The sequence below is a fragment of the Mustela nigripes genome, chromosome 14, assembly GCF_022355385.1.
Source record: "Mustela nigripes isolate SB6536 chromosome 14, MUSNIG.SB6536, whole genome shotgun sequence".
NCBI lineage: Eukaryota > Metazoa > Chordata > Mammalia > Carnivora > Mustelidae > Mustela > Mustela nigripes.
The window spans coordinates 70,780,500-70,805,844 of NC_081570.1; the positions used below are offsets into that span (position 1 = coordinate 70,780,500).

Below are 25,345 nucleotides of genomic sequence, written 5' to 3' on the forward strand. Positions count from 1 at the left end.
TTCTAAATAGTATTTTAATTTGTTTCTATTCTAAAATGAATTGTTTAGAATGGTAATATATGCTCTGATCATAAGTCTATCATAATTCAGCTCTCTATTTAGTTGTATAGGATATATTTCATTGCATTACTATTTTATTGCATTACCAGTCCTATTTACTAATAATATATCTTTTTAAATTACTATAATAAGAGTGTATACATTCCTAAAGTTTTCACTTTTGGTCAATTTTAAAGCCTTTTGTGTTTTTCTTTTCACTTTTCACATGAATCAAAGACCAGAAATGAGTGGAATTCTATCTTAAAGAAGTCAAAAATCTGTTAAAATCTTTATAAATACTACTTAAATGAAGAAAGATAAAAAAACCCACAGAATTCCAACTGATAATTACCCCATTCAGACACTGGTGAATATGCCCCTCAGTCCAAGCCGACCTTCCTCCTCAGAGGTAAGAAAATCTTTTAAATGAAAATATAAGACTTGTTTAACATTGCTTTTGAAGAGTTCCAAGAAAGAAAAAATATGGATTACATGAAGTCTTAGATATTAACTCCACTATGTATCTCATTGTCTGAGTATAGTTATTTTATTACAGTTCATTTATCTCTAGCTTATTGTACTGGAACCCCCAGTGCATTGATCCTATCGCTTTTTTTTTTTTTTTTTAAATTCTTCACCTTGTGATGCCCTCCATAGCTTAAATACCATAGACCATAGAGCAGTCTTAATTACTCTCTTGCTCATACTTTTGACCTTTGCATCTCTCTCATTTTATCATACTACTTGCCAAAACAAAAACCCTGGTTTATTGAACTCTTTACCTATACTGTACTTATGCCTACAATAGGACATGGCTGGAAAAAAAGTATACCAACATGAATACTATTCTCACTTTAAATTCAAGACCTGAATCTAAACTAGAACATTTTACTGGTAGGCAATCAGACTGTCTTCCACTCAACTCAATTTTCTACTGTTCTAGACAACTATTTCATGCCTTTTCATACCCTCAATACCTTCTCCATTTTATCTTTAAACCATCTGTAATCACTTTCATTCCACTACTACACCAAAATTGCTCCTGTTAAATTCACTTCTGCATTACTAAATATGTTGTTTAATTCTTATCCCGTATATTCCCATCTATCTGTGCCAAACAGTTGACACTATTCATCACTTTTCTTTGACATAATTCCTTCACTTGACTTCTGGCATACACATATCTTGGTTTTCCTTCTACTTCCCTTGTTGTTCATTTTCAGTCTTCTTTCCTGGGTTTTATTCTTCTTCTTGATCTCTAATATTGGAGAATTTCAGGGACCAGCTCTTTGTTCTCTTCTGTACCTGTACTCATTCTTTCATGATCTCATTCAATATGATAGCTTTAAATACCAGCTTGATGCTAAGGATCCTCAAATTAATATCACCAATCTAGTCTTTCCCAAACTGCAGATGTGTATTTTCAGCTGCCTACTTGACATCTCCACTCAGATGGCCACTAGACATCTTAAAATTAGCATGTCTCAAACTGAATTATGCATCTTTTCCCCCTTCCCTAAACATGTTCTATTTGACTTTCTCCCCCTCAGGTGATGGCAAATCCATCCTTTGAGTATCTAAGGCTAAATGCCTTGGAGTTGTAATTCTTTTTCAAACTTCACTTCCAAAGTACTACTTTAGCTTCAAATTATATTTAAAAAACTGACCACTTTAATTATTCAGATAGCTTCATAACAGGTTCCATTTTCTTGTCCCTTACAACCTAATCTGTTATCCCTTTAATCGTTATTACATAAAGCAAAATTTGCAATTAGGACATTATATATGTCCTAGTGTGAAGCAGTATGAAAGGCAGGGTACCATTTATAAAATGTTCTTGCTCCCAGGTGATTAATTTGCATCAGTTGAAGGCTATACAGTTAACTGTTTACAAGACATAGAGGACTTCATTTAAAAAATGCTTGTGAAATTAGGTTGGGTGGGAAGATGGAAGAATAGGAGGACCTTAAGCTTGCCTCATTCCATGGATACAACTAGATAATATTCATGTCCATGTAAATAACCCAGAAAGTGACATGAAAAAGACTGGCAGAACAAACTCTGCAGCTAAAGGTAGGGAAGAAGCCACACCAAAGGAGTTATGAAGGCCAAAGACATAATCTGAGAGCAAAATGGACCATGGCCATCTTAAATAGGCAGAGAACCAATGGTATGCAGAGGGCCAGAAAATAGATTTTTACACCATGGAGGCCACAAATAGGGAAGATGAAGCCCTGTAATATTTGCCTTTGTAAATAAGAGGAGCTGAATTTCTTGAGTTCTAACAACCAGTGCAGCTTAAAGCCTGGAATTTTAAAAATCAGTAGGCTCTACTCTGAGAGAGGAGGGAGGGCAGTAGGAAGTGGACTCCCTGCCTACAAAGAGCTCACAAAACAGCGCATGCAGACACAAGGTAGAACCAGCAATTTGAAAAATGCTGAGAGAAGGAGAGTGATCTGCTTATCTCAGAGCATAGCCCAGAGACATAGGGATCACCAGAGACCCCTCTAGGAACAAAGGATCTGGCAGGAGCCATTTACCTCTCCCATCCCCCAGAATAAATAGTGGCTACTTGTAAGAACAGTGTGGTACCAAAACTTGTTACCTGACTTGCTTGCATCAAGCCCTTACCCTCATGCTTTGGCATATCAGCCCTTCCCAGTCCCACTTGCTTCAGTCCTAGTGCTGCAGGTTCCTCCCCCAGAAGACTGGTGCAAACCCTGCCAATACCAAATCTGCTGATCCATGCATTTTTCAGGAGTTCACTTCTGACAGTAGCAGGAACAGGTCTTGTTTCATAAGCAGATGACCATATGCCTTGTTAAAATGCACCCCATTCCTGCTGGGGACAAAATGATACAGTAGGCAAGGAGAGCCTTTGCAGATGACTGACACAACAGCTGAGCACATGCAACACACACATAGGACACACTCCCTGAAGCTCCAGGTGCTGGGGAATGGGACACTGCACTGCAGGACAGCCTCATAAGGCTGTTATTGTTAAAAGCAAGCGAAGTAGCTGACTTTCCTAACATAGAGAAACAGACACAGAAAATAACACAGAGAAACAGACACACTAAATGAGACACAGAAATTTCTCCCAAATGAGAGAACAGGACCAAACCATTAGAAGAGACTACAATGTAACCTATAAGTAATATGCCTGATAGAGAATTTAAAGTAAGGATCATAAACCTACTCCCGGACTGAGAAAAGAGTGGAGAACCTCAGTGAGTCCCTTAACAAAGAGATTAAAAAAAAAAAAAAACTAATCAGAGATGAAGTACACAGTAAATGAAATTAAAAATACATTTAATAGAATAAATAGCAGGCTAGATGAAGCAGAGAAACAAATTAATGACCTGGAAGACAAGTAATGGAAAGTAACCAAGCTGAAAAAAGTAGAGGAAGGAAAAATATGCAGATTGAGAATATTCTTAGGGAATTCAGTGACTCCCTCAAGCATAATAACATTTGCATTATAGGGATCTCAGAATGAAAGAAGAAATAAAAAATTACATGGAAACAAATGAAAATGAAAACACAATGGCTGGAAATCTTTGGCTGCAGCAAAAGTAGTCCTATAAATATCCTAAGAGGGATATTTATAGTTTATAGCAATACAGGCCCACCCGAAGAAGCAAGAAAAATCTCAAACAACCTAACCTTACACCTAAAGGAGCTAGAAAAAGAAAAACAAACCCAGCAAAAGGAAGGGAGTAATAAAGTTTAGAATAGAAATAAAGAATAACGTTAAAAAAAAATAGACCAATGAAACCAGATCAACCAAATTGATAAACCTCTAGAAAGATTCATTTTAAAAAAGGACCCAAATAAACGAAATCACTAATGCAAAAGGAAAGATAACACCACAGAAATACAATTGTAATATAATATTATGAAAACATATATGCCTACAAATTGGACGAGTGAAAAGATATGGATAAATTTCTAGAAACATATGACCTACCAAAACTAAAGCAAGAAGAAATAGGAAATTTGACCAGACCATTTACAAGCAATGAAATTGAATCAGTAATCCAAAAACTCTCAAAAAACAAAAGTCCAGGACTAGATGGCTTCACAAGCAAATTCCACCAAACATTTGAAGAGTTAATACCTATTCTTTTCAAACTACTCCAAAAAATACAAGAGGAAGGAAAACTTCTAATCCAGTTTATGAAGCCAGTATCAACCTGATACCAAAGCAGATAAAGACACTGTTTAAAAAAAAAAGAAGAAGAAGAGGAACTACAGGCTAATCTCTCATGAATATAGATGCAAAATCCTTAACAAAGTATTAGCAAACCAAATCCAACAATACATTAAAAAAATCATACACCACAATCAAGTGGGATTTATTCCTGGGATGTAAGGATAATTTAATATTCACAAAACCATAAATGTGATATGTAATATCAATAAGATAAAGGCTAAAAAACCCATGATCATTTCAATAGATGCAGAAAAAGCTTTCAACAAAGCATTCATGATAAAAACTCTGCAAAGTAAACCTAGAGGAAACATACCTCACCATTACAAAGGCCTTGTATGAAACTCACAGCCAACATCATACTCAGTGATGATAACTTTTCCTCCAGGGGCAGGAATACAATAAGGATGTCCACTCTTACCACTTTTATTCAACATGGTACTGGAAGTCCTAGCCATAGCAATTAGACAACATAAAGACATAAAAGACATCCAAATTGGCAGAAGGAAGGAAGAAGTAAAATTTTCACTAATTGCAGATGACATATTATATATAGAAATCCCTAAAGACTTTGCCAGAAAGCTACTAGAACTCATAAATGAATTCAGTATTCATGGAATACAAAATCAATGTGTAGAAATCTGTTGCATTCCTATAAAATAATAATGAAGCAGCAGAAAGTGAAATTAAGAAAATAATCCCACTTACAGTTGCACCAAAAAACAATGAAATACCTAGGAATAAACTTAAGGAGGTGAAAGACCTATACTCTGAAAACCGTTAAACTCTGATGAAAGAAATTCAAGACAACGCAAAACCATTCCATGCTCATGGGTTAGAAGAGCAAATATTAAAATGTTTATACTACCCAAAGCAAACTACAGATTTAGTGCAATCCCTATCAAAATACCAATAGCATTTTTCACAGAACTAGAGCAAACAATCCTAAAATTTGTATGGAACCACAAAAGACCGACTAGCAAAGGCAATCTTGAAAAATAAAAACAAAACTAGAGGAATCACAATTCCAGATTTCAAGTCATTTGTCAAGGCAGTAGCAATTAGAACAGTATGGTACTGACAAAAATAGACACATAGATCAATGGAATAGAACAGAAAACCCCAGAAATAAACCCATAATTATATGGTCAATTAATCTTCAACAAAGAAGGAATGAATATACAATGGGAAAAACACAGTTTCTTCAACAAATGGTGTTAGGAAAACTGGACAGCCACATGCAAAAGAATGAAACTGGGCCACTTTCTTTCAGTATACACAGAAATAAACTCAAAATGGATTAAAGACCTAAATTCAAGACCTGAAACCATAAAAATCCTAGAAGAGAGTAATTTCTCTGACATCAGTCATAGCAACATTTTCCTAGATATGTCTCCTGAGGCAAGGGAAATAAAAGCAAAAATAAACTGAGCAACTGGGAGTACATCAAAATAAAAGGCTTCTGTACTGTAAAGGAAATAATTGACAAAACTAAAAGGCAACCTAAGGAATGGGAAAAGATATTTGCAGATGATGTCTGGTAAAGGATTAGTGTCCAAAGTATATAACAAACTAATACAACTCAATACCCAAAAAACAATCTAATGAAAAATGGGCAGAAGACATGAACAGACATTTCTTCAAAGATATCCAAATGGCCAACAGACACATGAAAAGATGCTCAACGTCACTCATCATCAAGGAAATGCAAATCAAAACCACAATATCACCTCATATCTGTCAGTATGGCTAAAGTAAAAAATAACAAGCATTGAAGAGAATAATGGAGAAAAAGGAATCTTCTTGCACTGTTGGTGTGACTGCAAACTGGTACTATGGAAAACAGTATGGGGATTCCTAAAAAAATTAAAAATAGAATTACCCTTCAGTAATCACACTACTGAGTATTTACCCAAAGAATACAAAATACTGAGTATTTACCAAAGAATCAAAGGAGTACATGCACCCCCTATGTTTATTACAGCATTATTTATAGTAGCCAATCTATGTAAGCAGCTCAGGTGTCCATTGGTAGGTGACTGGATAAAGAAGTTTTTATATATCTTTATATACAACAAAATATTATTCAACCATAAAAAGGAATTAAATCTTGCCATTTGCAACAACATGGTTAGAGCTAGAGAGTATAATGCTCAGCAAAGTCAGTCAGAGAAAGGCAAATAGTATATGATCCTATTCATGTGGAATTTAAGAAACAAAGTAAATGAGAAAAGAAAAGGGGAGAGAGACAAACCAAGAAACGACTCTTAACTGTAGAAAACAAACATGGTTATCAGAGGGGAGGGGTCTTGGGGGAATGAGGAAAATAGGGCTGGGGATTAAAGAATACACTTTTCATGACTTAAAAAATGATTTTAAAAATTATACTATGTTTAAAAAAACTGGAGAATTAAGTTAAATGCCATCTTGAGATTATAAGGTAAATTCAGAATGCAAAACATTCTTTAAAATAACTGGCCCAGGGGCGCCTTGGTGGCTCAGTGGGTTAAGCCTCTGCCTTCAGCTCAGGTCATGATCTCAGGTCCTGGGATAGAGCCTCGCATCGGGCTCTCTGCCTAGTGGGGAGCCTGCTTTCTCCTCTCTCTCTCTCTGCTGCCTCGCTGCCTACTTGTGATTTCTATCTGTCAAATAAATAAATAAAATCTTAAAGATTTTATTAAAAATCTTAAAGACTTTATTAAAAGTCTTAAAGAGACTGGCCCAGTCTCTTCAAAAAGTTAATGCCATGAAAAGGGGGAAAAAGAATATAGGTCTGGAAGAACTTGCGGATTAAGTTATTGAAGTATGTGACAAACCCAATGCAAAGATATCTTTGATTGGATTCTAGATTGAAAAAACATTGAGGAAAAATGGACATTTGAGGAAATTTGAATATGGAATGGATATTATTTTACATTAAAGGATTGTTAATTTTCTTAAATGTGAAAATCGTACTGTGATTATTTTGGACAAATCTTTATTTTTAGGCAATGGCTGCCAAAGTACTTAGGATTATATTTTCATGACATCTGATTTACTTTGAATGGTTTATCAAGAATGGGATAGAGGATCTGAGAGAATCCGTGACATCTGTCAGCCCATTGATCACCAGGGTTAATTTGGCTGATTTGGCTGGCTGAGGGGGGTGTCCTCTTCCTCCCTCACAGCTCCATGTTCATCCCTTCCAAAGCTGCATGCTGTGTTAAGAGGAGGACCTTCCCCAATAAAGAAGGATCATTCTTCAGTCAAGGGCATAGGAGCAGCTGCGCTTGCCTGCTAGAACCTCCAAACAAGCTCTCAAGGTCCATATGTAGGAGAAGTTAGGGTAGTCAAGCTTCCCACACTTCAAACACATCCAAATAAGGCCTGCATGTGGCAGTCTGCCTTTAAGAGAGAGAGAGGGAAAGGAAATGTGGTATGATGTTAACTTTTGAATCTACTTAGTAGGTATTTGGGTATTCAGAGTTTTATTCCTTTATTTGTATGTATGTTTAGAATTTTTCATATTAAAATTATAAAATGAATGTCAGATGTCCTTCTATTAAAACCCTGTATTGGCGTCCCATTTTCTGAAAATAAGATCTTTTGGTGGCCTGAAAAACCCTATTTATTTTGTTCCTTGTGCTCCTCATTTTTATTATTTTATCTCTTACTGTTCTCTGCTTCAATCATACTAGCACTCTCTCATTTTAGGGGTGCCTGGGTGGCTCAGTTGGTTAAGCGTCTACCATCAGCCCAGGACCCTGGGAACCAACTCAGCAGGGAATGTGCTTCTTCCTCTGCCCCTACCCCTGCTCGTGCTCCCTCCCCACCCCGACTTCTCGTCACCCCCTCACTATCAAATAAATAAAACATAAAAAAAAAAAAAAAGACCTTTGCTTTAGGTCTTCTTGGAACTCTCCCTCTACATCAGCACTTGGCTAATTGTTTCTTCCCCTGCAGTCTTAAATCTTACCTTTTCCATAAGACCTACCCAGGCTATTTAAAACTGAAACCTACTTCCCCTTTTAGCATCCAATTTTCCTTACTCTGCTCTTATCCTTTTCCCTAGTACTTACCCCTTTCTCATATACTGTATAACTTATCAGTGTTTTATATTTATCGTTTATTGTTTGTGCCCTTCACAAGTCTGGGACTAGTCTGAGGCAAATAAGTCACTTGCCTTGGGTATAAAATTTAAGGGCACACACCAAAAAAACCCTTCATAATTAAGATAAACAATTCAATAAAAGATTTTTTAAATGAAAAAACTGATGCAAGAAATCCATAATAGCAACATTTTAAATGGAAATAGAATCTGATAGTGCCATGCCTACCCATATTGGAGCCTGAAGCAAAAGGCAAAATATGTGCCCATAAACATATATTTTAGTATATTTTTAAATGGCTAATAGTTTTGATAAAATAGTTTTGATAAAAATATTACTGATGAACTTCCATGAAAGCCAGGAAAGTAAAGTTATAACAAATTCATGATTTGACATAAAGAGAATATTTGACCTTAAAATAATGTTTTAAATTTTAATACATCCTTTTGAAGTTTTCAGTATTTTTTTCAACTACTAGGTTATTCTGAAAACAGTTGACCATCAAGAAATATATATTTTCAAAGAAACATGTACTGAAGTTCATATTTTTTTCCTTTTTCCTCAGGCTTTACTACTAGTAGTAAATTCTGTCATTATTTAAATTTTTGAGATTTTGTTTATCGTGAACCTTTTTGCACTGAGTAGTTTTTTTTTTAATGTTATTTGTCTTGATTACTGAGGTTTTGGCATAGCCTTAAATTTTGTACCTGAGGTGAGTGCTTCACTTGTTTCACCCTTCTTCTTGCCCTGATACCCCATTAGAATGTAAAACTATACATAGGCAAGGATCTTTGTCTTATTGACTATGTATTCCTAATGCCTAGACCAGTGCTGGCACATGATAGACATTCAGTAAATATTTACTGAGGGAATGAATAAACACAAATTGACTATAAATTTTGTTAAAGAAATGTTTTATTATGTATATTTTCTCTGTATTGCCTACTCATTCAGTTATGGAATTAAATCTGTACAAACACTTTGAATTATAGTTCATGAATTATTATAAAAATATTGACAGAATTTACTTGGTTTATACAAAAATAGAGTAAAATGTTTAATAAATATTTTTTCCTAGAAAATATTAATGCATTTATGTAAAAGATAAAGTCATATTTAAGTCTTCTGAAGGTTTTGCAAATATTATGTAGCTATTAAATATTATAGTATTAATAGTATAGTATAGTGTTAGCTATGAATAGTATAGTGTACCTGGGGAATTATTTTTTAAATGCTCTGGTGTTCAAAATACAGCATGTGGCAAGCCTGACATCAGATATATACATATATCAAATGTATAGAAATAATTTACTTGGTCTATAAAAATGAGCAAAACATTCAGTTCAATATAAAAATTTCTAATTTTAATGATTGGTTATATTCAACTATTTAAAGTTTTTCTCAGATATTTAATATTGTAGAGTATAATCATTTAAATTTTAATATGCAATGAATAACTTCCTTAGACTAAAAGATTGGAATATTTGCTATAATTGTCCTGTTTCTGTTGTAGTAATCTAAATATTCTTCTAAACAAAGTATTCTAATTGAGGTTTAACAAAACATTAATAGAAAAGAAAGTTGTATTTATAAGCACAGGCAAGCTAAGCTGACAGACATGACCTATGTAAGAACAACCATTTCCTTCCCTATCACCATCAGGAATAGGTTCTTCCTAGAATTCTGGGAAACAAAAATATTTCCTTAACCACAGTATTCACACGTTTGCAGTTGCTGAGAACTAGCAATCATCACAACTCTGTTAGGGAGACAATATGTAAAGTATAAGGATTCCACAAAATCACCCCAACAGAACTGAGTAGGTAGGGATCAGGGGAGAGGAAAAGGTTGGTAACCAGAAAACTGATCTTGGTGGGCTGGTACTCTTATTCCAAGCTGCAGAAAGAAACCTGTGTCAGAGATGTTAGGGTACCCTAGGACCACATCTGTGACATTGTTTCTAAGGAGATGTGCTCCAAGTGCCAAGTAGCCAACTAACCAAAATTTTGGCTCTTCACTTTGTTTTCTGTGTCTGCTCAGAAAAATACATGTATTCCATGTTTATTTCAATTACGTTTATTAAGCTTAAAATTCTAGAGGAGATTGGTTGATTTTTTTCACTTTAAAAATATTTTAACTGATGTTCTTCTCAATTTATTTATTTAGTTGGTGGAACTTCATGTTTTTTATGTCCCTGAAGGATCGTGGAACTATAAGCTAAATACCATTTCAATAGAAGTTGTTAACAAATTCATTTCAGCTGGATTTATAAGGCAAGTATTTTGTGGTCATGTTATAATGCCTGAAAAAGCAGTCTTTTTTTCTGCAGAGAAAAATGTTTCTTTGGAAATTTACATTATAAGTGAGACACTCTGGTCCGTATGATGGATCCAGTTTCTAACTTAATACTATCAATAAATAATGTTATATAACAGTTAATAAGTATTTTAGAAACATATGTTACTTAGTTAACATATGTGCCATAGGTGCCACTGCCACCCAGATAAAAGGGTATAACAGGTATATTACTATCATTACACACGAAGAGAATGAGAGAATTAAGAGAGAAATTATCTGAAATTGGAAACCTGTTGAAGATCTCTGAATAGTGGTTAGATCAGTATATCCACAATGACTTTTTTACTGAACTGTTTCAAAATAGAAAGAGACTATATGTGTATGTAAACTTACATATATGTACATGTAAGTATATGTACACATAGGAAGCACACATGGCATTATTCCTTATCTTTCCCATCACTTCAAGCATACTAGTGTCGTTTTTGTTCTGGAACACATCAGACATGAATCTACCTCAGGATCCGTGTCTACTTACTGTTCTCTTAGTCTAGAATGCTGCTTCTGCCCTAATATATCCTATCTCTTCTTTAACTCTTTAATATTACTTTTTTGTTTAGATCTCTAATCACTATATTTAAACTTATAGCTACCCTCCCTTCCCTGCTTTATTTTTCTTCATAGTACTTAGCAGTGTCTTATGAATTATATTTTGTTTGTCTAATTTTCTTTCCCACCATTAGATTTATAAAGTCTGTAAGGGCAGAGATTTTTGTTTCTTTTGTTGATTGCTGTATTCCCATCCTTTAGAGCAATGCCTGATATATAGTGGGGGCTCAATAAATATTTTGTGGTTGAATGAATTAATTATATAATGTTTCCCCTAAAATCCTAGAAAAACAAAAACCCAAAACAGTAGCATAAATGATGGCTTTAAATTTTAGATGTTGAGGAGTGAAGTATTCTTAATGAACAAAGACATGGAGTCCGACAGTATTTGATTATAAAAGAAATTTTTAAGCACTGGATCATTCTGTCAAGCTTCCAAAATAAATATTTGTGGCTTAATCATTCTTTATGTATAAAAGTATATAAATTCCATAGCAGAGTTTTCTTTTTTTAATAATACAGTCTGGAGGCAGATGAGAAAAGTAGATAACCATTTTCCTTTTCAGTACAGAAAGACTTTTATAAACAGTATTTATTTCTATAATCATTTTATTTTTTTAAATTTCCTGAAGTTCTATAAAGTGCCAGACAATGTAAAAATAAATTGAGCTATATATGATACATTAAATTAGTATTTATGTTTGAGATAGCTAACGTTATAGAATTTGTAGTATAGCTGAAACCTGTTTCATTTTCCATTATAAGGCAATGTCATGATATTTCAGAGTATCTCCTCACCTAACTTTACAAGCCCTGAGAGAACGACTTGGTGAGTTCCTTGGCGAAGATGCTGTTGCAGAAAAATTTTTATTTCTGAAATGCATTGGAAATAATCTAGCTGTGGTAAGTTTTCTTAATTTTATTCCATTTGGGGGTGCCTGGGTGGCTCAGTAGGTTAAGCCTCTACCTTCGGCTCAGGTTATTGTCTAAGGGTCTTGGGAAGGAGCCCCGCATCAGGCTCTCTGCTCAGCGGGGTGCCTGCTTCCCCCGCTCCGCCCCCACCACCTCTCTGCCTCTCTGCCTATCTCTCTTTCTCTGTCAAATAAATAAATAAAATCTTTTTAAAAAGTTGTTTTTCCTTTTGATTAAAGGAAGCATAACTTAACAAATGGGATAAGTAATGTCAATCATAACAAAATGAAAAATTACTAAAAACATAGATCATCAAGAAAAAATGGGACTTATTGGCATATTACTGGGCACTAAAATGATGGGGGATATTTTGGGCTATGCTTTCCTTGGGAAGAAAAGGAAGACAAACTGAAAATGTTATTATATAAATAATATGTATTTTTAGATTTAAATGAGTGTTTAAAGTTTTTTTTTTTAATGGAGAGAGAGTATGTGCATGTGTGTGCATGAGCTGGTGGGAGGCAGAGGGAGAGAGAGAGACTCTTAAGCAGGCTTCACATTCAATGCAAGCCTGTCATAGGCTCAAGAGTCAGCTGCTCAACCAACTTAGCCACCCAGGTGTCCCCTAAAACATTTAAGTAAGTACTTGTGTTCTGGACAAAAATGGGCTTCATTGTTTGGGCCACAGCTAGCCCTATTTGATGTGAAATTATAGGACCCCAACAATTTTTGTTTGTTTGTTTCAGCTACTATTATCTGTTGAACACTCCTGTTTATAGTTTCTGTGGTTTAATGGCAGGATTTCCTTTTCTTTCCTTTTCTTTTCTTTTCTTTTCTTTTCTTTTCTTTTCTTAAGATTTTATTTATTTATTTGACAGAGAGATCAAAAGTAGGCAGAAAGAGTGGGGGGAGCAGGCTCCCTACTGAGCAGAGAGCCCAGATGTGGGTCTCTATCTCAGGACCCTGAGATCTTGACCTGAGCTGAAGGCAGAGGCTTAACCCACTGAGCCACCCAGGTGCCCCTAATGGTGGGATTTTCTAAGTAGAGTTTTCCTACTTGAAATTCTTAATCTAGCAAGCCATCAGATCTCCAAGTTGCTGGTTTCTCTTAACTACATAAGGTTTATTTCTTTAATCAAAAAGACTTTCTATATTAAAAATGCAGTATATTCCTATTCCCCTCTAGTTAACATATTATGTCATTAGTATGTATTTATGTGATTGTTTATATTTAACATCTGATTCTGCCATTAGACTATAACTCCCTGTGAGCAGGGACTTTATTTAATTCACTATTGTATTTATAACCAGTGCCTAAAATTAAATTAGAGGTATTTCAGTGTTTTTTGGACAAATTAAATAATGATAGTGGAGGAAAAAAGCATTTTCCATCAAAGTAGTACTGTAAAGGAATTTGCTGTATGGAATCCTCAGGATCAGCAGCTAGATATGAAGTTTTTGTCATTTGAAGTCTGTTCAGTATGGTTAAATATCTACCTTTAAGTTTTTCTCAAGGAAGAAGAAACAATTCTCCTTTCTGTTCTTTTACATAATATCTAAAATACAAATTATCAATTGCAGAATCCTGGGTTGAAAGAGACCTAAATAAAGATAATTTAAATCAACTTCTGAAATCCTTCTAATATTTTATTATTTTGTAACAAATATTTATTGGTGTTTTTCTAGAAACAAAATGAAAAAAAAAAAAACTGGCTATGGATCCAGCCCTTAAAGAGTATTCACTGTAGTGTGCAGAGAAAACACATAATTAAAATAGTGTATTTTGTATATTCAGAAGAAAAAGGGATTACTTCCAGCAGGAGAAGAGGGGACATAGAGAACTTTGAGAAAAGAACTATATTCAGTTTGGATCTTGAAAGATAAATATTTGACCTAGCAAAACTATTGGGTGGGAAAAGCTTTCTAAGCAGAGAAAATAGAATGAGCACAGAAGTAGAAAAACAAGCAATTAAGGAAGAGTAAATGTTACCCTTTTTATTGGAACATGGTATAAAACGGAATAGTAGAGAATAAATTATGAAGTGATTTGCTGAAAGTCTTGAAAGCCAGATTAATGAATTTTGTTTGTTTCTGAAGTGTTGGGAGTTTTTGAGCAAAAGATGACACAATGAGAGCCCTCAAAGACTAGAGGCAGGGATTGTAACTAGCAGGCTTTAATTAGGAGACTTTGTAGTGGTTAAGCCAGAGATATAGAGGGCATAAGGAATAGGCAGACTCTTTCTCAGATTTTATCTGTTGCTATTTTTCTTCTTAGTTTTCCATTTCAAACACAAAAATCTTTGGTCGCCAAATACAACAAACTCCTTTCTGATTTATGTTCTTTGCACTTTGCCTGGAAATTACTTCCTTAAGATTTTCAAATAGCTTTCTTTTTCTTTTCATAATTCAGATCTCAGCCTCAAGTATTATATTTTCAAGAGGGCCTTCTCTGACCACCTAGTTTTTAGATGTTCTTTCTCTTAAGTTACTCTCTATTACATCAGGTTTTCGTTTTCATAAATCACATTTCACTATCCTAAATCATGTTTATTTAACATCTGTTCTCCTAAGTAGAATATAAGCTACATGGGAGCAAGGACTTTGCCTTGTTTACCATCATATCTCCCACCATATAGAACCCATAGTTCTGACCCACAGTTTGGGTTTTCCTGACCCATAGTATGCCCTCAGTATTTGTTGAATGAATGGATGGATGGATGGATGGATGGATGGATGGATGACAAATGAACTCTATGGGCTATATATTTAGGAAATAAAATTTACAACATTGGACTCTGGAACCAGATTATCTGGTTTTGCATCCCAATTTGGAAAGTTCCTAGTTATAAAATCATGGGCAAGTTATTTAACTTCTCTTTCCTCAGTCTTATTGTCTAATATGTAATATGTGTGCCTATCACATGGAATTGTGGAGATTAACTGAGCTAATATATGTAAAGCACCTAAAATAGTGCTTGACATAAAGTGAGTCCATGTAAGTGGACTTATAGTCATATATAATCATAGCCATATAATCGTATAACCATATAATCATAGCCATGATTATAGAACCTATTAAATGACATAGAATTTCTTTTGTGTTTTGTACAGTGAATAGAAATAGGATTATGTTCTACATTTTCTAGACTCTAGCCTTAGTTACCAGCTTTTAGATTTGATTTTTATGTCACAGATATGTGCCTTTTACAAAAAAAAGGGAATAAAAATAACTGAAAACATACAGAAGCTTGATTTTTTTGTCATTTATTTCTAGGTGAAGGTAAAACAGGAATCAGAACTGAAACTCAAATCATTTGCTCCTCCATATGTATGTAATGTAACATTTTAAACTTATGTTAGTTTTTTAACTTACTGTTTTTTAAATTACAAACTAATTTTTTATAAAATTTTCTGTATGTTTTAGGCTCTTCAACCAGAATTATATTTGCTTCCTATAATGGATCATTTAGGAAATATTTATTCAGCATCAACTGTTGCTTTAGATGGGCGGCAAACAAATAATGGTGTTGCTGAGGCTGATGGAATAATCCACAGACCACTTAGAGTAACTTTGTTGAAGGAAGAACCTGGAACAGATCCCAGTTTTTTAGTAAACACTTTGAAAGAGCTTCTCAACAAGAATCAGGAAGAAGGTGATTTCAACCGGAATGGGAAAAACAAAGAGGTTATTATAGTACGGTTTAGTAGTCAGGCCTGTAAGCAAATTCTGGGCAAATCTAGCCTTATAAATGTAGCAATAGCAAACGAAAGCTATAGTTCCAGTTGGGGTTTTTAAAAAATAGTTTCACCAAGTGGGAGAAAAAAAAACTATTAGTATGTGAAAAAGCCAAATAAAAATACTTACTGCACTTAAGTAAACTTTACTACCTTCTTTTGTAATAGCTTCAGATAAAGTTAAGGCCAGAGGAGAAAGGAAGTGATCACTGCATAGAACCTTGGTAGTATTACTATGAGTGAGAAGATCTTAGCCACAACTGTATCAAATACAAACCAAAACATTTGTATTTCAAAGAATCACAAATCTTTATATGATTATATTAATCAATTTACTGATAGTTCACTTCTTAAAAAGTATATATTTGCGACACCTGGGTGGCTCAGTCTTTAAGCATCTGCCTTTGGCTCAGGTCATGATTCCCAGCGTTCTATGGAATCCAGCCCCTTCTCCCTCTCCAGCTCCCCTGTGCTTCTGTTCCCTCTCTTGCTATCTCTCCTTCTCTCATAAATAAATAAAATATTTTTTTAAAAAAGTGGTAGATAATTAAACAAAATTAAACATATAAATAAAGCTGGAACTATAAGAACTTATTGAAAAAAATGTTGCATAAAGAAATAAACTGTTTATGATGGAAAAACAAATACACTAGACATTTATAAATGAATCCTTCCAACTAATGACAACATCCGTTACAGCTGCATGTTCTTCATCAGTTGCATTTTTCTCCATCTTCAGTTATAGTCATTCTTACATTGTAAGTTTATAGCTCCCTTCTGATGTGGTTTATTATTTCTGATGAGACATGTGGATGAGATCCACCTATTTTATTTGATGCCAGTGAGATACTCAGAATCTTTACCTCATTGATCTAGGCTTGTGTCTGCTACAGTGTTAAATATTGGTTTCTAGTCAGGATATTACTTAAACGGGGAAAATACCTGGGGAAAAATATTCAGAGTGGAATCCCAGCATTCTTGAAAAGTACAAGGTCAAGAAGCTAATGAAGTGGGCATTTGCCCTACATAAAGCTGTGAGTAGTGTCATATTTCATATACTGAGCTTTACTGGCCAGATATTTGCACAAAACACACACAAAAATCCTTGGTGGGAATATTTAATCCTTGAATTTTGTGAAAATGTAGTTTTTAAATTATATTAATTTCTTGATGCTTTCCTCCAAAAAGAAGTATGCTGGCCAGCATATGCTCATTTTTTAAAAAGTTCTGGAAACACTAATAACTATATAAAGAAGAAAATTTAGTTTAAAAATGATTCTACAATCCAGAAATGGCTTTTGTTAGTATTCTGGTATATGTTCTTCCCGTTGTTTTTTTCAGTTCTTGTATGTAATAAATATTTTTAGCTTTTAAAAATGAGGATACAGGCCCTCTTAGACCCTCTTTATATTTTAGAATATATTGTATATCTTTCCTACCAATAAATACAGATCTACATCATTATAGAATTCCTTGTGGCATAATTTATGTACCCAACCCTGTATCAATGTTTTTGCTATTATGAATACTGCTGCAAGCAACATTATTCTAAGTGCTTTGTGCATTTGTCCTATTTTTTTAAAAAGAAGTTTAATGGCTGTTTCTAAGGCTGTGTTTCTTGTTGTTATTCTTTTTCTTTTAAGAACTTTTCAACATTGTGTGTCTTCCTTAGTCACATCTTCTTTCTTCCTAGAGATAACTACTACTATGTTTTTTTGTGATCATTGTTTTCTTGCTTTTCTTTACAGTTTTACAACCTGAATATGTGTTCCTTAACAATAGTTCAGTTTTTGTATGTTTTGGGTTGCATTAAGATGGAATCATATTGAAAGTATTTTATTTTTGACTTGCTTCTTTTGTCCAACATTGTAAGATTCAGTCATCTTTCACATAAAACACCATTTCATTTTTTCATTGTATAATATTTCATTTATGACTATACCATAATTTATTTACTCTGAATATGAACATTTGGGGGTTGCCTGGGTGGCTTCCATGGGTTAAAGCCTCTGCCTTCGGCTCAGGTCTTACTCTTTGTTTTCTATTTGTCTCGTGTCTTCTATCTTCCTAGTTTTTCCATTTTCTTGCCTTTTTTGGATTGAGAAGTTTTTTATGATTAACGTTTATCTCCACTCTTTGCTCACTATATATCCACTATTGTCTTACTATTTCTTATTTTAGAAAATTGTTAGTGGTTGCTATAAGGTAGAGGTAAGCAAATACCTATATTTATACTTAAAATTTTTTTTTAATTTTAAAATTTTAAGTAATCTCTACACCCAGTGTGGAACTCAGTCTCACAACCGCAAGATCAAAAGTTGCATGTTCCACTGACTGAGCCAGCCAGACACCCCTACTTTATTTTATTTTAATCCATACCTCTGGCTTGTTTTTAATAAATATTTTTGGAACACAGCCATACCCATTTGTTTACATATTTTCAATGACTGTTTTTACACTATAATGACAGGCTTGAGTAGTTATGATAAAGACCAAATGGTCCATGAGCCTGAAATATTTAGTATCTGGCCCTTTAAGAAAAGATTTGCTCTGATGTATACATTCTATACACTTTTAATTTGAAGTCTACTTTCAAATTATATACAACATCATAGATAAGAACCATACAGCAGTATTACTATTTCTTCCCTTGGTTCCTTTGTGCTGTTGTTGTCATATATTTTACTTCTGTGTATAACTCCACAATACATTTTTACCATTTTTAATTTACACTGTTAGTCAACTTTTAAAGAAATAAAAAGTAAGGAGAAAAATGACTTTTTATATTTAAGAGAGAGTTTTTTCTCCCCACCCAGTGATAATAAACCTAATCTTTGTATCAGTGCATGATCCTGGGCTCAATATGATCCTTACAGCTTTGGCTTCTACCCATCCTTTAGGCCTTGCCTCTAACTGGGGATGAGAGGGTTTTCTATCCCCTCCCCAAAGACTTTTCAAAGCTAATATTGTTGGAAGGAGAGTCACCTGCTTGCTGATGGCTTTTGCCTCTATTCCTCCATGAGTCTCAATAGATTTTTGCATGGGTTCTGAGATGGGTGAGTTTCCTCTTCCTCCCCCCAGTGGCTTACTTTGTATGAAAAGATAGTGTTGAGAAGGATGGGGTTTCATACCTATGTGCCACCGATGGCTCTTTCAGTTTACCTGCTCTACCCCCAGTCTTTCTTGTGAGTATGATACAGGCATATGGGAAGAAGCTTGTTATTAAGTATTGATGTCCTTTGTGTCTGAGGATCCCAGAGATTCTAAACTATCCTGGTAGCCTACATTGGCCTTTAGAATGCCTTAAAATTGTAACTATTTTCTTATTTCTTTTAATGGTAGTTACCCCTTCCTCCTGTGCTCTGCCACAGAGGAAATAATTTTCCCCTAGAAGGAAACTGGAATTCAACTCCTTGCAAATATAATTCTCCAATGAATTCAAGAAAGGTTATTATTTTATAGGTTATGTACCTTTTTCTCCTTGTTCAAGTTGGAGCACTGTTTCATCTTTTTATAATTCTAACCAAAATGGAACTGCAGTTCTTAAATTTTAATATAATCAACTTTATTGGTATTTTCATTTATGGGTAGTAGCAAACATTTTGTGTTTGCTTTTCCAATTTAATTTATTAATCTATCAGGAATTAATTTTTACATGTGATGTGAGGTAAAGTTCCTTAATTTTTTTTCATATGTACCCTTCCCATTTGATTGTTGTGCAGTTTCTTAAAATACCAAATTACTCTTTTGTGGTGCATGAGAATGCAAAATATCTGAGGTCTAGCATTATATTATCAAATATAGCTAGGAAGGCAGTACATAGTATGTTTTACAAGTTGTTTAATAACGGAGAAAAGAGTAATGCTTTACCCATTTTCATATCAAAATGGGTATTCCCTTCCATTAGATATCTTCTGTTCCTTCCCATGGGTCTGTGCTACACACCTCACATTTTTGTGTCTCAACTTTAATGTGTTTAATACTTTATTGTTGCCTCCAAACAAGTATGCTTTCTTGTTTGGTTTCATTATTCTTCTAGTTGTTCAGACTTTAGTCATTATTGTTCTAGTTGTTCAAACTTTGAAATATTCCTCACTATAGAATAATAGATTCTTAGAGTAAAGGAAACTTGAAAGCCATTTTGTAGCCGCCTTGCTGCTTATAATCTGTTTTCCAGTCTATCCTCCAGAATGTAGTCAGCATCATTATTCTTGTTACAGGCTGGATTATTTATCTCCCTGCTTGAAAACCTTTGAAAGACTCATTGATTGCTATTTAAAGCCCATGTTCTTTAAGATGACATAGGGAGTGCTTTTCACTCTGACTTCAAACCCAGGTTGCAAACCCAGGGCTGCAAATGTTTGGCCATGCAGATTTTTCACTGCCTAATGCCTGAAGGCTTCTTTCACATAGATGATGATATGAATGGAACTTTCAGGATTTGCCTAATGGGGTAATTGGTTCTGTAACTTTTAGCTATTATTATTATTATTATTATTATTATTATTACTACTACTCCTACTCCTATTATTACTACTGCTACTACTACTACTACTACTACGACTACTATAGTTTGGGGGTAGAAGGGGAGGAAGAAATACCATGAAGTACAACTGGAGAGAAGGTAGGGACTGCAAGAGCCTTGGTTCCAAAACTAAGGGATTTTTAGGCAATGAAAAGCTATCTGAGCTTCTGTTTGTTTGTTTCAAGTTTTTATTTAAATTCTGGTTAGTAATATTAGTTATTACTAATATTAGTGTAATATTAAGAATATTACACTAATAATGTTAGTGTAATATTAGTCTCAGGAGTAGAATTTAGTGATTCATCATTTTTGTATAACACCCAGTGGTCATCACAAGGCCTTTAATACCCATCACCATTTAGTCCATCTGCCCAACCACCTTCCCTCTAGCAACCCTCAGATTGTTCTCTATATTTGAGTCTGTTTTATGGTTGGTTTGCCTTCCCTCCTACCCCCCACGATTATCATCAGTTTCATTTCTTGAATTGCACATATGGTATTTTTCATTCTCTGACTTATTTCACCTAGCCTAATACACTCCACCTCCATCCATATTGTTGCAAATGGCAAGATTTCATTCTTTTTCATGGTTGAGTAATATTCCATTATATATTTGTTTGTGTGTGTGTGTGTGTGTGTGTGTGTGTGTGTGTCCCCACATCACAACTTCTTTATCCATTCATAAGTTGATGGACATTTGGGCTCTTCCCATAGTTTGGCTACTGTTAATAATGCTATATGTTAATAATTAATAATGCTATGTTAATAATATTAATAATGTTAATAATAAACATCAGGATGCATTTGTCCCTTCAAATCAGTATTAGGTAAATTCCTAGTAGTATACAATTGCTGGATTGTAGGGTAGTTCTGTTTTTAATGTTTTGAGGAACCTCTACTGTCTTCCAGAGTGGCTGCACTAGCTTGCATTCCCACCAAAAGTGTAAGAGGGCTCCCCTTTCTTCACATCCTTGCTAACATCTCTTTCCTGTGTCATTGATTTTAGCCATTCTGACAGGTATGAGGTGGTTTCTCATTGCAGTTTTGATTTGTATATCCCAGATGATCAGTGATGTTGAGCATATTTTCATGTGTGTGTGTTGGCCATCTGTATGTCTTTGGAAAAGTGTCTATTCATGTCTTCTGCTGATTTCTCAACTGGATTATTTATTTCACAGGTATTGAGTTCAGTAAGTTCTTTATAGATTTTGGATACTAATCCTTTATCAGATGTAGCATTTGCAGATATCTTCTTCTATTCCAAAGGTTGCCTTTCAATTTTATTGATTGTTGCCTTTGCTGTGTGGAAGCTTTTTATCTTGAGTTCATTTGTTTTTGAGTTCATTTTGGTTTTGCTTCCCTTTCCTTCAGAGACATCTCTAGTAAGAAGTTACTCAGGCCAATGTCAAAGAGGTTGTTGCCTATGTTCTTCTCTAGGATTTTGATGGTTTCCTATCTTACGTTGAGGCCTTTTATCCATTTTTAATTTATTTTTGTGTGTGGTGTAAGAAAGTGTCCAGTTTCATTCTTCTCGGTGTTGGGGAAATTGTGTTGGGGAAATTCATATGACTGTCCAATTTCCCCAACACCATTTGTTGAAGAGACGGTCTTTTTTCCATTGGCTATTCTTTCCTCTTTTGTTTTAATGGGAGTAACATGGCTGAATTTCAGTTCTGGAAAAACAACTTAGGTTACATTATGGACAATAGACCGAGGTAATAAGACCTAAACTATGAAATGCAGTAGGGAATAGAAATCAGAACTTGAAATCAAGAAACTCCTGAGGATTGGGTACTGTGCTACGTGCTTTACATGTACTTTGCCATTTTAGGAATAAATAAGGAGACTTGGGTTAGAGAAATAACACCTGCTGTGACAGTGTCAGGACTTAAACTCCTGTGTGTCTGACTAGAGGCCCTGCTTTATTTATAACACTGTGCTAGAGTCATACTGAACTTTTCACTGTTGTCAAAAATACTGCATATATTGGTACACTGTATCTTCCAAATGCCATTTTCTTTGCATAAATTATTCTTACTCTCTTCTTTTTCAGGCAAACATCTCACAGTTCAAAACATAGTTTCACGGTTATCACTTCCTTTTCTCTGAATTTGCAACATTTTATGCATATATTACTATATCTCTCAAAGCACTATTATGATTTTTTCAAAGTGAATAGACCTTTCTTTATGTTTTTAAATTGCATAGGTATTGAATGGTGCAGTCATCATGCTCTATACTGTTACTAGGAATGAGATCCACTAGCCATATCCCTATCACAATTACTCAAAATCTGAATTTTGCATTGTTATTTCTTTCTTTGGCAGGGTGGGGAGCTGGTATTTTACTCTTAGCTTTAAAATAGCTGATATATCTGGGTTTTGTTCATTTTGCATTGAATATATCCTTTAGAAAATCCCTGTTTGTTCTAAAAAGATTTTCAAATGTGCATTTGAAATGTATATTTCAAAGGGAAATGTAGCAGCTAGACTAAACTTAAATCAGTATGGGTTGCAAAATTTTGTGGCAACCATTATAAATGATTTTTCAATTATTAACATGACCATTAATTTTTTTCTAAATTAAAAAATTTGATTTTTCCAAGGGAAAAATATCTGTATTAACACTTTCAGGTTGATGGATCTTTTGTTCATATAGATCATATAGAGAACACTAATGTTAACATTTTAAAGGCATTGCATAGTTTTCCTACGTGGGGAAATTTTGTTAAAATGAAGGGAGATTTTATAGCTAGAAATGTATGTGAAATAACAAATGACATTATATGCTTTGTATTTATAGCAGCATTTTCCAGAGAAGTTTCCTCAATATAATTTCAAAAGATGCTTTTGGCAAAAGCTTTCTGAAGACAATTAAGTTTGAGTAAAACCCAATTTATCCGCATCTTGCAGATTCACACTGTACATAAACACAGAAATCCTGCAAGTGTGTGTGTGTAGCGGGGCAGGGTATTCTTGGTAGGGTTCCTTAATCCGTTTTTTCCCCAAACTGAATTGACCAAAGAATTCTTCCCATAAACTGTTTCATGAAATTCACTTTGGAAATTGTTGCCTTATATCATGAATAGTAGAGTTCATGGAAATTCTGAAACATGGGACAAGATTATAGTATGTACATATATATATATATATATATATACATATTTGTATGAACTTTCATTTTACTATTTTCTTAATATTATGAACTTTATTTGCCATGGATGAACAGCAGTATCAGCTGGGGGGAAAGCCACTCCAAAAGAAAACCAGACTGGAAAAATTCAAATTGGAAATTCTGAAGTTCCAGGATCATTGGAATCGAATAGTGATTATTTTAGCAACAAAAAAAGGTAATTATTACAGATGTTGATTCTATGTGTCATAGTCTAAACTATAAGAAAGAGATATCCAGGGACGCCTGGGTGGCTCAGTTGGTTAAGCAGCTGCCTTCGGCTCAGGTCATGATCCCAGCATCCTGGGATCGAGTCCCACATAGGGCTCCTTGCTCGGCAGGGAGTCTGCTTCTCCCTCTGCCTCTACCTGCCATTCTGTCTGCCTGTGTTCACGCTCTCTCTCTCTGACAAAAAAAAAAAAAAAAAAGAGATATCCACAGTACTGTTACAAGGACTTCTAATCAGAACAAACATATGAGTGAAATTAGTAATATTTTAATAAAAATGACCTTGAATTTAATCTCTACTGTTATATATGAACAATAGAATTAATAATAATCCAATATAATCAATAATTTATCACTTAAGTTTATTTCCATTGTGATTATCTTATCAGGGCAGTGTAATGACAGAAAAATTTGCCTTTACTTGACTTTCTTAGAATTAATTTTTCTGCCTCACTTAGATTCTAGGTTATGGGTAAACTAACCAGCATACTTGAGTTTCATATAGAATCATTTCATTCAGAATTATAGTATTTAGACAACAGTTTTGCATATGTAGTATTTTGAAATTAAGATAAGGGATTTTATAAACATTCACAAAAGAACTATAAATAAAATTTTCCAAAATTTTTAATTATTTTACTTTGCTATAGACAGTACAATGTGATTTGAATTTAGCTGTAGTAAATATGATTTTCTTACTCATATTAAACATAGTTTGTGTTGATCATTAATGAGTTTAATGATCATTAAAGATAATATGCTATTGGTCTCAGGCTTTTTAAGGTTTTAATGTTATATTTGTGTTTACAGAATATCAAGTAAGATATGTAAAATGCAAAAAGCTAATGTTCATGGAATCGTTTTTTAAAATGACTTTCAAATCTGTCATTCCCTTTAAGTCCTTTTCTTTGGAAAAATGAAGATGATGGAGTTAATATCATTAGAACAGAGGACAATCAGGTATGACTTTAAAGTTTTTGTTTAAATGCAATATTACAACAATATTTATAACTACAAAACTGCAGCATAAAATGTTTAAGGTTAGAGGATGGGAGATAAGCCTCAAGAAAGCTCAGGAGTCAACCATTTCAGTGAAATTTTTGGGTGTTCCATGGTATGGGTGAGACATATTGAGGTATGCCTTTTAGAGTGAAAGTGAGGTTTATATATCTTGCCCTAGTTTTCACTGAGAATCAGTCATTTGATGGACCTCTTTGGAAGTTGGAGAAAGATTTGCCACATTTGGATGTGCTGCTTCAGTTTGGGGTTTTTGTTTGTTTGGGTTTTTTTTTAAATCAAGTAATCTAAAAAACTGCCAACTTTGGGCCCAACGCAAGAGAAGGTTCAGGAGGTGATCTGAGAGACACTGCAAGTTGCCACTTAGGTTTTAAAGGCCAGGTTTTACAGTACTGCCTGATGTGTAGTAGACTGGAATGCTGAATGGAGTCTGAGGCAAGCTCTGGTAGGAGAATCACAGCTCAGAGCCCTTTGGTTTTAGAGCAAATAAATGTTCTGTTGTTTCTGGAT

The 25,345-nt window shown here is 34.3% G+C and overlaps 1 protein-coding gene across 2 annotated transcripts in view; it reads left to right on the forward strand.

Annotated features, from left to right (window-relative positions):
• SPATA1 (spermatogenesis associated 1) overlaps positions 1-25,345 on the forward strand; it is a 58,161-nt gene that overhangs the window by 11,215 nt on the left and 21,601 nt on the right. For both annotated transcript variants that reach the window (XM_059375266.1, XM_059375267.1), the window contains exons 2-8: positions 277-448; positions 10,507-10,613; positions 12,033-12,150; positions 15,434-15,487; positions 15,584-15,812; positions 23,648-23,768; positions 24,718-24,778. In XM_059375266.1, the coding sequence (XP_059231249.1) occupies positions 347-448; positions 10,507-10,613; positions 12,033-12,150; positions 15,434-15,487; positions 15,584-15,812; positions 23,648-23,768; positions 24,718-24,778 (792 nt within the window). In that variant the 5' untranslated portion in view covers positions 277-346. The remainder of the gene's footprint in view (positions 1-276; positions 449-10,506; positions 10,614-12,032; positions 12,151-15,433; positions 15,488-15,583; positions 15,813-23,647; positions 23,769-24,717; positions 24,779-25,345) is intronic.